The sequence below is a fragment of the Cibotium barometz genome, chromosome 46, assembly GCF_041138505.1.
Source record: "Cibotium barometz isolate CiBa-2024 chromosome 46, ASM4113850v1, whole genome shotgun sequence".
NCBI classification, from domain to species: Eukaryota; Viridiplantae; Streptophyta; class Polypodiopsida; order Cyatheales; family Cibotiaceae; genus Cibotium; species Cibotium barometz.
Window position 1 is genome coordinate 25,773,260 of NC_141091.1, and position 14,220 is coordinate 25,787,479.

The 14,220-nt window shown below is 42.2% G+C and overlaps 1 protein-coding gene across 2 annotated transcripts in view; it reads right to left on the bottom strand.

Annotated features, from left to right (window-relative positions):
• Positions 1–869: 869 nt before the first annotated feature.
• Positions 870–14,220, bottom strand: part of LOC147612063 (uncharacterized) — a 43,065-nt gene continuing 29,714 nt past the window's right edge. The window contains exons 3-7 of one of the 2 annotated variants that reach the window (XM_086783904.1): positions 12,477–12,645; positions 5,522–5,566; positions 1,934–2,093; positions 1,432–1,799; positions 870–1,325 (exon numbers count right to left, since the gene is read on the bottom strand). In XM_086783904.1, coding sequence (XP_086640030.1) covers positions 1,004–1,325; positions 1,432–1,799; positions 1,934–2,093; positions 5,522–5,566; positions 12,477–12,645 — 1,064 coding nt within the window. In that variant the 3' untranslated portion in view covers positions 870–1,003. Of the gene's footprint in view, positions 1,326–1,402; positions 1,800–1,933; positions 2,094–5,521; positions 5,567–12,476; positions 12,646–14,220 lie in introns of both variants that reach the window. The other variant, XM_086783906.1, reaches the window with a different exon arrangement.

A 14,220-nucleotide genomic window follows, 5' to 3' on the forward strand; every position in this document is an offset into this window, starting at 1 on the left:
CTTAGCTTAATGTGATTTTTTGAAACCCCCAAAAAAAAAGAGCAAAGTGAAAAAATGTGCTTCCTTGCTTTCCAAACTTGTTTTTATGCTATTCATGTGGAAAGACCAAGGATTACTTTGTCTGCACCAAGTTTGACATTACTGCCACCCGCTAACTAAATTGCTCTCGATATAGAAATTTCATTCCCAACCACTTCCTCTCTCAAAAGGGTTCTATGCATGGAAACAAAGCTTAATACAAACCCCCTCTAGCTCTCTTAGGACCCTTTTTAGATGCCACTTCCTTTGATGCCTCCTTTTGATTTTAGCTCCCCTCAAGGGGCCTTTGATTGTGAACCCCTTTAAATGAAATCTTCAAAGATAAAAATTGAGAAGCAATGAGTGCATGAATCAAGCAAGCCTTGCATAAAAGCAAGAGGTGAGGGTGGTCATGTTCCTCTCAAAACAAACAAAAAAGGAGCTTACAAGTGCTTCTATGAAAATTTTCATGAAGTGTCCTCTTTTAAGCTTTACAACCTCATGGTGAGTAGATGCAACGCTTGCCATCACATAACTAGACATCCATCAAGCAATCATGACCTTTAGATCCAAAGCAACCCACATCTCAATGCTGAAGGATACTCAATCTTGGATAGCCAAGGAACACGAAGTACCACATGTCATGCAATAAGGAGTAGAGTTGGAGGTTGGTGTGGAAGGGCTCTCATACAACTCTCAACCTCTAAATAACTGGATTGAACGCAATTAACTAGAGACCTGCTTCTTTTCTTTCATTCTTGGTATTTCCAGACTTCATGAAATTCTATGCAATGCCTAGCCTAATGTTTTTACACAAGCCTAGTTCACATAAAAATGAGGAGATTCTCATGCTGAAAACAAATTGCCTTCCAATTTTAAGGTAATAAAAACTTGAGACCATCAATTTATGGGACTGAAATGCAAGGCTCAGTCTTTTCCGACAGGTTGCTGTTTTCTTTATTTCGAGCATGATGGCCTCGTCATTTTACATGGAAAGCTTGAGCAGGCCTATATTCAGATCAGAAGAGATGGATATCAAAAGAGGTAAGGTATGGTGCCACACAGCTTTGAACACCCGCTTTTGGTGGGCTTTGATACTTTGTGAGGGCTCCTTGCTATCATACCTAATGTCAAAAACGTGTATTTTGGGATCAGCTGATCCAGAGGTAATGTAAAATCCATCAGAAGACCAGCTCTGATTGATGAGTGCTGACTGAGATTCCGTGCTCTCTTGTCTCCAACCAAATGCACGAAGCTCCGATCGTTGCGTCCGGACATCAAACAAGCGGAGTTGCTGTGCTGGGGTCCTGGAGTGTGAACACGAATTGTATGTTAGAAAACACTGTTATGGTCAAAACATGGCTTACATGTTGCAGAGATGTACCCACACAGTTAACAGCCCCAAGGATTCACCCAGTCTGAACCATGTAAAGGTTTGGGTCCACTGGATTTGGTAGCATTCCTAAGGCTTTGCTGTCAAGATGATACCGAAAGTCTTCTCGGCCACGATCTGTGTCAAATCCAATAATTCGCTTATCCATACCAACAGACACTATCAACGGTTTGTGCTGCATACCAGCAGCACCCATAACTGCAGATGAGTGCAATGATCTGTGCAAAATTTCAGCTTTCCAATGGCCGCCTCTCTCCTCTTTCCATAATACAACACCGTGATCACAACCTCCAGTTGCAAAGAAAGTCCCGTCTTTCCAAGGCAAGAACACAAGACTGTTTATGATTCCCTTATCATGGGGTTTGTCCTTTAAAAAGCTAATTTTGGCCTGCCATAGACAACCAATAGAACAGCAAGATGAGAAGCACTGCATAGAGAAAATATTAAAACCACAAGGTAAGAGCCACTGCATAGACATCCTGTTCATATGAAAGCCAGCTCAATAAGATGACTACCACTTACATTAGATGACGGGTTGATTATAGCTACTTGATCATCCTTCCCATCAGCACTGTAGCATGCAAAGATGGACTCTCCAGATGGATGCCATGTGAGGTCTTCTGGCCATCTTCTTTGACCAGATGACAGACAATGTACTGAGCCAACTAACGAAATACCCTCCCTGCACAAGCGGGGAGCATTCTCATGATGTCTGAGTTGATTTGTTAAAAGGAACTAGAGTGACGAGCCAAAGCTAGCAGATCATATAAGAGGCTGGTAACAGCCACTTTCTAAACGTTTTGCAAGTTTCCCAATCATTTGAGACTCTACTTACTAATTGGAGTACACGAATGACAGTCATATTAAGTTGAAGCCCTTCACTGGTTGAAACTTTATATAAAAAAAGATATTCTCTTAAGAAATCATTGAAACAGATAACATACGGCTAGAGCAAACAAATACTCTTTCAATACATTGGACATATGCTTACACTGACATCTTTTCCTGAAGACATGAATATCATTCCCTTCTATTTGAAAATATGGACATAATTTACGTCTTTAGACTACAATAAGATTTTATTTATCTGACATAGGCAGTCATATCAGCATGAAATATGAGAAATATCTCTTGTAAACTATGGCTATCTCTTGTAATAAACATGTGTGCATGTTGGGTTTTGAACAGAAGGTTTACGGACCTAAAAAGATTTTGGAGACATGCTTTGCCTCAAAAACTCCTGTATCCTACATATATGGAAGCATATATTTCTGGAAAGAAAATTAAGACGACAAAGATGGCATGTGTGTCCAGTGTGCCCGGATCCATGGAACTCCACTTTCAAGGTGCGCACCAGATCAGTGGAACACCACTTTAGGGGGACCAATGGAGCGCCACTTTAGTGGACCAAAGTGGAACATCACTAGGACTTCTACGTTGTCTCGTGGGAAATCCCAAGGGCCATCCGGTAGACCAAAAGAATCAAGGACTTCAACGGCTACTTCAGGTGGCACACATCAAATTATTCCACTACAAGTCACTGCCAAAGATGCTCACCACTGCACCACTTACCAGATTTCACCCATCGACTCTCCAAGCTAAAAAGGGGAGCAACAATGTTGGACCACCCCACAAGCAAGGCCACTAAGTTCATCAGTTGCCTATCCTCCTTTCACTCCCCAATTGTTTTTGGGAGAGGAGGAGAGACATCCAGACTTTATTAGAGCTTGGCTAAGTAGGTGGGATCTCAACATTGTGCACTGTCCACAGCAGCACAAGATGATGGCGGTAGAAATGTTTCTAAGAGGCCGTGCCTTCACACAATGACAAGACATTAAAACCAAACCTATTGTTCTAACTTCTAAGAACCGCAGAAGCTTTAAAACTATGTTTATAGAGACTTTTGCAAGAGAGCCTGATGAGACTGTAGACTTCCGCCGACTACAGACTATTCAATTGGGTGAGAGGATTTTTGATGCATTCACTCAGGAGTTCAGAGAGCTTTCACTTAGTTCTTTGACCTCCTTGATCAATTGGGTGGGAAGACTTTTGATGCACTCACTCAGGAGTTCAAAGAACTTAACACTAAGTTCTGTGACCTCCTTGATCATTATGTCTGCTTGTTCTTTCTACAAGCACTTTCCCGAGATTATCAAAATGAAGTGCGAGAAAAATACGATCAAGATGCATTACACTTGGCACATATTTATGACGATATGGTGGCAATCGCTTGGAAAGATACTGCAGAACCTTTTGATCAGCGAAGTGAAATTAAAAAGAAGAGAAAAGGAAAAAATAATCACCGAGTGTAACAACAGCTTAGAGACCTAGACGAGACAGGTCTCTATTCTTGAGCAACTAAAGCCGAGACCTCAAGGAAAGAGACCTCGACTAGATTCTACTGTGATTCCTGAGACTCACAAAGAGACATGTCTTAAATATCATAGACTTGGCCACTATGCTTTTCAGTGTCCATTCAACAAGTCACCTCCTGATGGTGATGGAGGTGGTGACAAAACTGTGCAACAAGGAGCAAACGCACACTTGGAACAATCTGGTATAGTGTCCAGGTAATCCAATCATCAATAGTATTGATGTTATTCTTTCAATAAGAAATTGTGAGAATCCCCATCTTAACATGGAGATGTTTTGTCTACATGATTTAATGTCTGTCGGGTGAAATCATGGGAACGACTGTATTTAATGATGGTAGTACTCATAAATTTAATTGATGATTCTCTTATCCAGAGATTACATATCTCAGTGGCGTCGAGTGCCCATCGCTATGTGGTCAACCTTGCTCAAGGCATTACCCAATGTTGGCAAAGGAAGGTTGCTCAAGTTTTCCCTGAAGATCCGCGACTATGAGGAAGAGCTTTCTTTTCTTGTTATGCACCTACACAGCATTGATGTATTGCTCGGCAAGGCGTGGTTTTTCCACATGAGCCATGATGTAAATATTTACTATAAACATCATGTAATTACCTTTGTACATAATAAGAAGTTTTCCTTAAATGGTGAGCAAGTTGCTAGGCCTAACATGCCCCATCCAAAGATACTCCTGAAGCTGTCTGTCAACTTCATGCTCCTCAGATTGATTGAACCTGTAAGGTTGCCTAAACACTGGCTATGCCCCAAGTATGAGCTCAATCTTATGGTCTACACCCCTCGGAGATGGTGAATCATGTGACAATTCCTTTCGAAACACGTCCGAAAATACGGACATAATCTCACGACAAAGTTGTCCCTGAGTATCCACGCTCCAAAGGTCAACACCCTTCATGCTAGCCATATCCATGGCACGAGAGCTCAAACTAGCCTGCTGGTCTCAAACAACCAATCTCTCATGAAGAACTCAATCACTCATTTCTTCCTTCCCTAGAGCTAAACTCATAGCTTCTCCTCCAGCATCAACTCCACATTGTGGAAAACTAGCAAAGCATGAACTTTCAGAATCTAGAAGATTCGACACACATGTAAGTGGACTCTTACTTGAGGTGTTTTATCCTCCAAAAGGGAACATCTTGGTTCTTGAGGTCCCGAGTGTGTTGTATAATGTGCTCACATAGCATCTTCACCATTGCATGTGTTTAAATTCTTTGATTTATTATTTATCAACCCTCCCTTCTTTAAAAAAAAATACCAACAAGCTTGCTACTACCACCAAAAGATAATTGCATGTGTTTAAATTCTTTCATTTATTATTTATCAACCCTCCCTTGTTTTTAAAAAAAATACCAACAAGCTTGCTACTACCACCAAAAGATAATTGCATGTGTTTAAATTCTTTGATTTATTATTTATCAACCCTCCCTTCTTTTAAAAAAACTTACCAACAAGCTTGCTACTACCACCAAAAGATAATTTGTTTCCACACAGAATGCTAGGTAAAGTCCTCATCAAAGGCCCCTGGCCAAACTACAGAAACATAAAGCAAGAGGGGTGGATGGGAGCCAATGGAATTTTTATAGCAAAGCATATTTATGCATGCAATAATTCATCTGACAAACCATGGACATTGCAATTCACAAAACTCAACAAAAAAGACATTTAACTTATTTCATCTCTTCAGCCATAGACGCATTTTTTTCACATTACAAAAAGGCATACCCTTCGTCTTGAACCTTCCATGCATTGATGACCCCATCCAAAGCACTGCACACATTGATACAGATCAAAAAGGTTAACATGTATCTAGAAAAAATCTTGCCATATTATTCCAGTATGCAATACCTTACAAAAAAGCATAGACTTTGTGCACATTCTTACCTTAATGAACAACAAAGGCATTGCAATCACTCAACACATGACATGCTAAGCAGCACAAACATAACAGAACATGTATATAATGTTAAGTAATAATGTAAACTTAATATTTTTTCCTTTTTTAAAGCAAGAGAAGTAAGAAGGAAGGGGAGTTGCTCCTTTTTTTGGCATGTAAATACCAAAAAAACACTCTTTTGATGGAAATAACCCTTGAGTGAAGCCTTGCTGAGTGACGACCAAATTGCTGCTGGGGAATATAGCCTTGGCATAAAATCAGGTCCAAGAACGTGATTTGAAGAGGCATAAGACAAAACCCAAAGCACTACCATTACAACTTCGGTTTTAAGCTTAGGAACACCTCTTGGCCCAGCCCTTCCCCCCCTGCAAAAAATGCCACCACCACCCCTCTGTCTATCTTGGAATGCATAGTTCCATCCAAAACTCGATAATGCCTTCCAAGTTTCTTCCTTTGCCTGCAAGGGATAACTATGCAGTCAGGGGATGCAATGTGCAGCCAAAAACCATGAAACCTCAGTCCTTGGTGTGGATTTGAGATGCTGCACCCTCACCTTTTCAGCCAGTGGGACTTGACTCAGGCAGCTCATGGAAAAAGTTTGCCATCTACAAATCTTATCTCTAGAACTGCTTACTGGCATTTTATCTGTTTTTCTTCATGGTGGAGGCAATGCACGGTTTCTAAGTGGCATAGAGTAACAAGCTGAAGGGACTCTAGTTACCAAACAAGAGGCATTGTCGTAATCTGGAGCATGACACCAAAGCGTGCCTTATGAGAGGCTGCAACAGAGATGGTGAATTTCCTAATGAAGACATTGTCTACTGCGATGCTCCTATCAACAACAAAATGGTGTGGATGAGATTGAAACCTCTAAAGCCATACACTGATGGCTCTGGCCAAAACTATAAATGCAGTGCTGCCCAGCATGAGTGATAATCATGCAAAAGAAAACTTCCATAAAGATCTCCCCTTTCCTTGGGTACAAGATACTCTAAGATCCACTCAGGCATGCAGCCTGCATGGTATCATGCAGGTACTGCAAAAGCAAATTACTTGTAAGACACAAACACACCAAAGAGCCCAACAGATCACTCATCAACACCTTGGCACATTCCATAAGCAAGAAAGACTTGCCCCAAGCATACTTCTCATGCTGCTGCATGACTACCTATTAATATGCACTCAAACCTGCTAAAGGGCTCAATCCCTCACACAAGTCAAGAAGATTTGTGAGGGGAACTTGACAGAAACTGGAGGCGAGCTTCTTGAAACCCCTAAGAGGTATTGTATCTACCAAGGTCACATTCTCTATTTTCAGCCCACGTTTGGAGTATTTTACTTGTTTTCTTGTGTCTAAGAGGCTCAAGGCATCTTCCTTTTTATCCTTCTAATTTATTTCTCCAACCTTCCTTCCAATCACCATTGCATCAGACACTAGGTGTCACGTGCACGCACGTGCCATGGCTAATCTGCTGCATGAACAGTCTTAATCCCTGATTAGTGCAGCAGTTAGGACAATATATAGTGTCATCATCAGTAGCATCAGCTATTAGAAGTCATCTCCTGTCTATTTTTATACACGAGGGCCTTTGTTGTGGGTGTGCCGTTTTCTCATTTTTCCCCACTCTCCATATTTTTCCCCCATTTTTCCCTATTTTCTGTGGCATGGGAGGCAATCTAGTGGAGGACCTTGAACCTGGCCGACTGCATCTGTGGAGATTTTGGAAGTGGCCGACTGCACTGCATGAGTCGTGGGACTTCTTTGCTGCTGGCCGACCCACTCTGCTGCTGGCCGACTGTGATTTTTCAGTCGTGGAGGTTTCTTGTGTCCAATCGGCTGCCCTACAGCAGGCCGACTGCTGATGGGGGGCCATATAAATAGGCCCCCAACCCCTTGTCATTTTTTGTATCATTCTTGGGATCTTCTTGTGTATATAGAGCAAAGTTACACGCCTCTATCTCTCTCTCTCTCTCCTGTGCTGTGATTTTCTGCACTGCGTTTTGCTCTTGTGTTCCCAAATCTGGTCATCATCTCCGCTGCGTATTCTGACATCGGCATCAGTATCTACATCATCATCTTCATCAGCATAATCTACAGCATAGGATCAGCATTGTCATCATCATCAGCAGCAGCAACACCAATGGGAAAAGTACATATGGCCTGTGCACGCCTGTGCCATGGCTAATCTTCTGCATGAAGTCTTAATCCCTGATTAGTGCAACAGTTAGGACAGCATATAGTGTCATCATCAGTAGCATCAGAAGCATCAGCATCAGTATCTACATCATCATCTTCATCAGCATGATCTACAGCATAGGATCAGCATCGTCACCATCATCACCAACAGCAGCACCAATGGGAAGAGTACAGATGGCCTGTCGGCTGACAACAGCAGCTTGTCTGGCTGCAGGTCATTGTACAGCAGGCGGCTAGGGGATAGAAGGTGGGCATCAGGTGTGGCAGGACCAGCATAAATAAGTGCAGCATTTATCATTGTAAAATCAGGGTTTTGTCCACACAACAAGCCGATAGGTATTTGCAGCTGGCCAACTGCATCCCTCAACAAATATATAAGCATGTGTCATTTTCAGTCATAGGCATCAAGTCTCATTCATCATTCAGCATAGTACCATCAGTGGAAGATATGTAGAAGGGCCAAGGGTCAACCCCTTGGGGCTGACCAAGGCCCACACATGTACAAGCATTTATGCAACCTTTTTGTACCATATTAAATATAAGAAAACCCTGACACCAATCTCTCTCTTCTTCTCTCTCCTCGGTCTTAATCATGCTTATTTAGCATCAATGTTCTTAATCAAGCTTAAGGCTGTGGATCAATACAGCAAGGCTCCACACATGCAACATTGGTATCGGAGCATTCAAGCTCAGCCGACTAAGCAATGTCCCAAGGAAGATGCACAATTTCCAGCAAGAATGCAACAAGGTAGCAGAAAGAGTGGTCTACAACAGGCGAAGCTAGAGGAAGCATTCTCTGAGGGTATGTACGCATAACCAGTACATCATGAATCTCTCGTATCGGTCCAAAGGCCTAGCAACAGGTATGATCAGTTCCAGCAAGTGACCCAACGTTGTGTTAAGGGTAAGGGAAAGCATGCATGGGGACAGCAGTTGAATAGACACTCAATTCTTCAGCAAGACTTGCAAGTGAAGATCAGGAGTGAAGGTGTTCAGACGAAAATATCAATCAGTCAAAGTCAAAGTCAATTAAGTAGAAGTAAGTAGCAGTAAGTCAAAGTCACTAGAAGCCCAAGGAGGAAGGATGACAGAGTGTCCATCCCGTCATCAAGTTTAGCATAAGGCAAAGTCACGTGCATGCTCATGCCATGGCTAATCTTTTGCATGAACAATATTAATCCTTGATTAGTGCAATAGTTAGGACAGCTTATAGTGTCATCATCAGTAGCATCAGCAACATCAGCATCAGTATCTACATCATCATCTTCATCAACATGATCTAGAGCATAGGATCAACATTGTCATCATCACCATCAACAACACCACCAATGGAAGGAGTACAGATGGCCTGTCGAACTAACAACAACGGCTATCTACCTTCCAAGCTCCCCCCTGTCTAGACCAAAGGATCACAAGATTGATCTCGTCCCAAGCTCAGATACCCCGAGTAAGTTTCCATATTGCTTTCACAAGGCTATGGAATCGGAGTTGCACCGCCATCTCCACGAATTTTCGCAATCACGGTTCATTAACGCTCTAGTGTGTCTCTGTTTGCAACATCGATCCTTTTTATCAAGAAAAAGGATGGATCTTCCACTGTGTGGATTAGGGTGCTCTGAACAAGTTAACAATTAAGAGCAAGTTCCCGATGCCTCAAATTGACTATCTTAGAGAGGTTGAATGGAACCAAGGTGTTTTCGAAGCTTGACCTAAAAAGTGGATACCATCAGGTAGGGACTGCTGAAGGGGACATCCCCAAGACAGCCTTACACTCTGAACGGCTACAAGTTTGCAATCATGACCTTCGGACTAACGAATGCCCCGGCACAACAGTTAACCACATGATGATGCGTGTGTTCAAGGATTTGATCAAAAAGTGTCTTCATTTTCTTGGATGACATATAGCAACATGACATTGACATCAAAAAAGTGATGAAGTTACTCGAAAGCAACGAGCTTTATGTCAATGACAAGCAATCAAAATTTTATTTGTTCAAGGTTCATTACATACATAATTAGTGCCGAAGGCATCCGACTGGATCCCACCAAAGTGGCAAAAATTCGAACTTGGGAGACTCCAAAGACAACATACGATGTACGGTCGTTTAAGGATTTGCCAGGCATATTCCACCCACATCGACAAGTTCTCCGACAAGTTCTCCGACCTCTCGGCACAGCTCTACTCAAAGGAGTCGATACCTGTAGGCAATGCATCCGCATGACCCCCCGTGAACTGCAAGCTTTCAAGGACCTCAAGGTTGCTTTATCTTAGGCCCTTTGTTTAGCGCTTGCCTCATGGAATGATCCATTCCACGTAATCACCGATGAGAGTAACATCGCCATTGGAACTGTGTTACAACACAATGGTCATCCAGTGGCTTATGTGTCTCATAAGTTGATTCCTGCTGAGAAGAATTATGCAGTCTATGATCGAGAACTCCTAGCTGTAATCCAAGCCCTAAAGCATTGAAAACATTTTCTTTATGGGTTCGCACGGATCATCAAGCTTTGCGCTTGCTTCAAACAATGCCAAGTGCGCAATGGAGTGACCAGCAACACTGCTGGAGCCAAATTTTCCAACAATTCTTCGGTGGCATGATTAAGTATCTTCCAAGCAAGGCCAACCCAGTGGCCAATGCGTTAAGCAAGAAAGGAATGGTGTCCTACATCCAATCTACACGGATGGAGCTCGTTTGTGCAAGACTACACGAAATGAAGCACAAGTACGCAAATTCAGATGAATTTGATACTCAATGGAGCAGACATTGGACGCCACATGACCATGTCATTTCTTGATACAAGATGGTTGGCTTTTCTACAAGAGTTGACTCTATCTTGAAGTAGTTTCGAGCAACAATTCTTCATGACATCCATGACGCCATCGTTGGTGCCATGAGGGCATGAATTCAATGTTGGAAAAAATCAAGAGACAATTTTACTAGCCCAAAATGAGGCACGACGTGTTCACGTATGTGCAAGAGTGTCCTATTTGTCAAAAGACAAAAGTGTCGCATGGGAAGAAAGCGGGTTTGTTACAACCATTGTCCATTCCTGATAACCCTTTCCAAGATATCTCTATGGATTTTGTAACAAATCCATCTCCCAGTCCAGATAAGCGTAACACACAGATAAGCATAACACACAGTGTGACAATTGTTGATTGTTTTAGCAAATTCATTATGCTTATCCACATGTAGGGCTGATGTGACTGCCGAAGATGTTGCAAAACTGTTTATCCAGCATTGATACCCAATAGGTAGCATACCTAGGACCATTGTATCATATCACGATATCAAGTTTACCAAACATTTTTGGAGAAAACTGTTTGATAATTTTGGAACTAAGTTGAATTTTTCTAGTGCATTCCATCCACAGACAGATGGCTAAACAAAGATTTACAATCAATTGGTGTTTGACGTACTTAAGTACTATGTCCATGATCAACAAGGTAAGTGGGAACAAATTTTGCCTTTGGTTCAACTATTGACAGGACTCCATATGAGGCAACGTTTGGAAGAGCATTCCAATCCTTATTGACCAGGACTTCATCTTCGGTGCCCAACGCTAACTGCATGACAAAGACTTACCAAGAGATTGTGTGAAAGACAAGTTGGCCATAGCGAAGGACCCCTATTCTTGGCAGGCCAACAAAGACGAAAGGGACGTGATTCTCAGAAGGAGATTGCGTTTATCTTTAGGATTACGAAACAAAGATTGAAACAACTGGGCAAGCAATGCCCAGTGTTATCATTTCGGAGTTTCTCATTTCTAAAGAAGATCAACGAGGTGTCGTGTTCCATGTTGCTTGGTTGAAGCACTAAACTAGACCTCCTCTCCAACAGAGGTCCTAGATGAACCAAAACCTGATATAATCAACGAAGCCAAAGTGATGGTTCCAAAACAGTTCCTTTTGCACCGCTTCAAGCATGGCCCAACCGCCAAAAGCATCAATTTCTCAGTAGTTTCGGATTTACACTTTCTTGCCGTGTGCATGAGTATTTCTCTATGCACTTAGTAATTACAATAGTGGGCTTACACCATTGAAAGGAAAGAAGAAGCGCCATTTTACACGTTTATTTAGACATAAATGCATAAAGATGTATGGACATGCAACCATCTATACATGTGTGCGCATGCATGTGTGTGTCTGCACAAGAGTGTGTAGGTGTGTGGGTGTGTATATGCACATGTTCCTCGCATATGCAGGCGCTTGCATGCATGTGGCTACCCACATGCATGTATGTGTGTGTCTGCACGGCGTGTGGGTGTGTATATGCACATGTTCCTCGCTACTCACAAATCCAACTATTCAAATAGAGATATACCAATGAAAAGTTTAAAGTTATTTCCCAAACTTAACAAAAAACAAAGTGCAATCAGATCTACTCACAAAGCTTCAAATCATCAACTCCATCATACATAGCGACTACATGCTATGACATCCCCACCCACGTCATCAATGCCCAAGAGTAGGTTCCGGTTCATGCATAAAGATATCTCACCTAAGTAAACAAATCTTCAAACTGCATATCCACATCCATTATCTAGAAATAATTAAATCTACAATGAAATCTCTCAGACTAAACCTTGTGGCAAAAGTTTGGGCTGAGGTAGGATCTGAATTTACAGTCAAACTTCTAAGCTTGCGCTTGTGCTGACTTGGAAAATAACGGTGATGAAGCACATTCAAGAAGGAAGGTGCCATACTACAACCCACACGCAGCACCAGATCTGAATGCTCCTTTGGATCAGAACCTGTGCAAAATAGCTAACTTATTATTAGATACTTCCTTGTAGCACCAACATAAATCTTCTTTCTTGTCACAGAGCATTGTTAACCTCCCTCAGTGCAGATTATAGGAAACAGCACATATCACTAAAGGATACTACATGTTATTTTGAAGTATGAACACCAAGAGTATTCTGACCTTCAAGAAAACAAGAAAATAAACAGAAAGGCATCTTTCAAATGGATCTCAAAAAGACCACAAACGTCTTCAGTGAAGTGTGAACAAGCCAAGTTGAAGTAAGTCACTGAAAAAGAGAAAAACATTGATATAGAGCATCGTTTAAGTTCTAGAACAAAGCAATCTAATGTTTTACTCCATTTCAATACAATAAGCACCATGCATCCACATAAAACCTGGAAAATGTTTGAATAGAAATTACACTTTTATGTCCTCACTGACCAAATCTATGTCTAAGCCAGAGATGATCGTACCATAACAAAAAAAGTACAAAATAACTGCATTAAATGTAAGTCTGAACAAAACACAGCAAACACAGTTGATAAGCGTGCTGATTATGTACGGCAATTAACGCTAATGCAGTGGGGCAGTCCCTTGGATCAACAAAGTGCCAACCTCCTCTGGTATGCCACGGGTGGTCGATCTTCCACTAAGCAAATAAGGAATCAATGTGTTCGTTTGCCAGACGGATTCCAACCATGTCAAAGGGTGTATCGAGGTGGCTATGGAAGTTACCTTGGAATATGAGATCCTACACAATTGGCAAGTATGTGAGCTAATGTTCATGGAAACGCAAGGGCAGCCTTGGGTCCTTCCTATCATCTTCATTGGCTTCTTTCCGAGTAGTTTGAGGTGGTTCCTCTTTGATTCGAGGATAGCAAACTTACAAATGTGGTTAATGAGGGAATTTAATCGGTTGAGAAGGTTGAGGCTGTGGATAAGCCACATGGATGGTTTGAATGGTGGCTTCACAGTGGCAAGCACTTGTTCGAGGTAAGAGTAGACTATATGATATAGTTGGAGGATGCCCAACGGTCCCCATGCACCAGTAAGTGGAGCTACAATCAGCCCCCTCTCCCACCCACAAGCCTCCTCTGGTTGGAAGCACATGGGGGAAATTGCATGTATACTAGAGAAGTACACCATCTGGGTCCTCCTGAGCTGGAAGCACCCTGGGAGCCCTAGATGTGTTACTAAAGAAATCTGTATCGCTGTCGTTTGTCGTGTCTTTGCCCTTTTTTTGCGATGAAGACTTGCCCTTGGTCTCGTCCTTCTTCTTGGACAAACAATCCTTGGACAAATGTCCTAATCCCAATTCTCCCAGTCTTGTAATTCCGCAAGAATTCATCCTCTTGATCCTGAGTCCACCTCCTAGAGTTCTGAGGACGCTCGGGCTTCTTCTCATTGCCTTGAACAATATCCCACAAACCCTTGTGGATGAACCAAATCCGCATTTGCAACTTCGAATGGGCATAGTTGGGTGCGTTCAACTTGTCATCCTTGTTCGTAAGGGGGGGGCCATATCCACAGCAACAAAGTACACAAATCTCAGCGCTCCAAAACTCCTCTCGGGTGCTTTCCA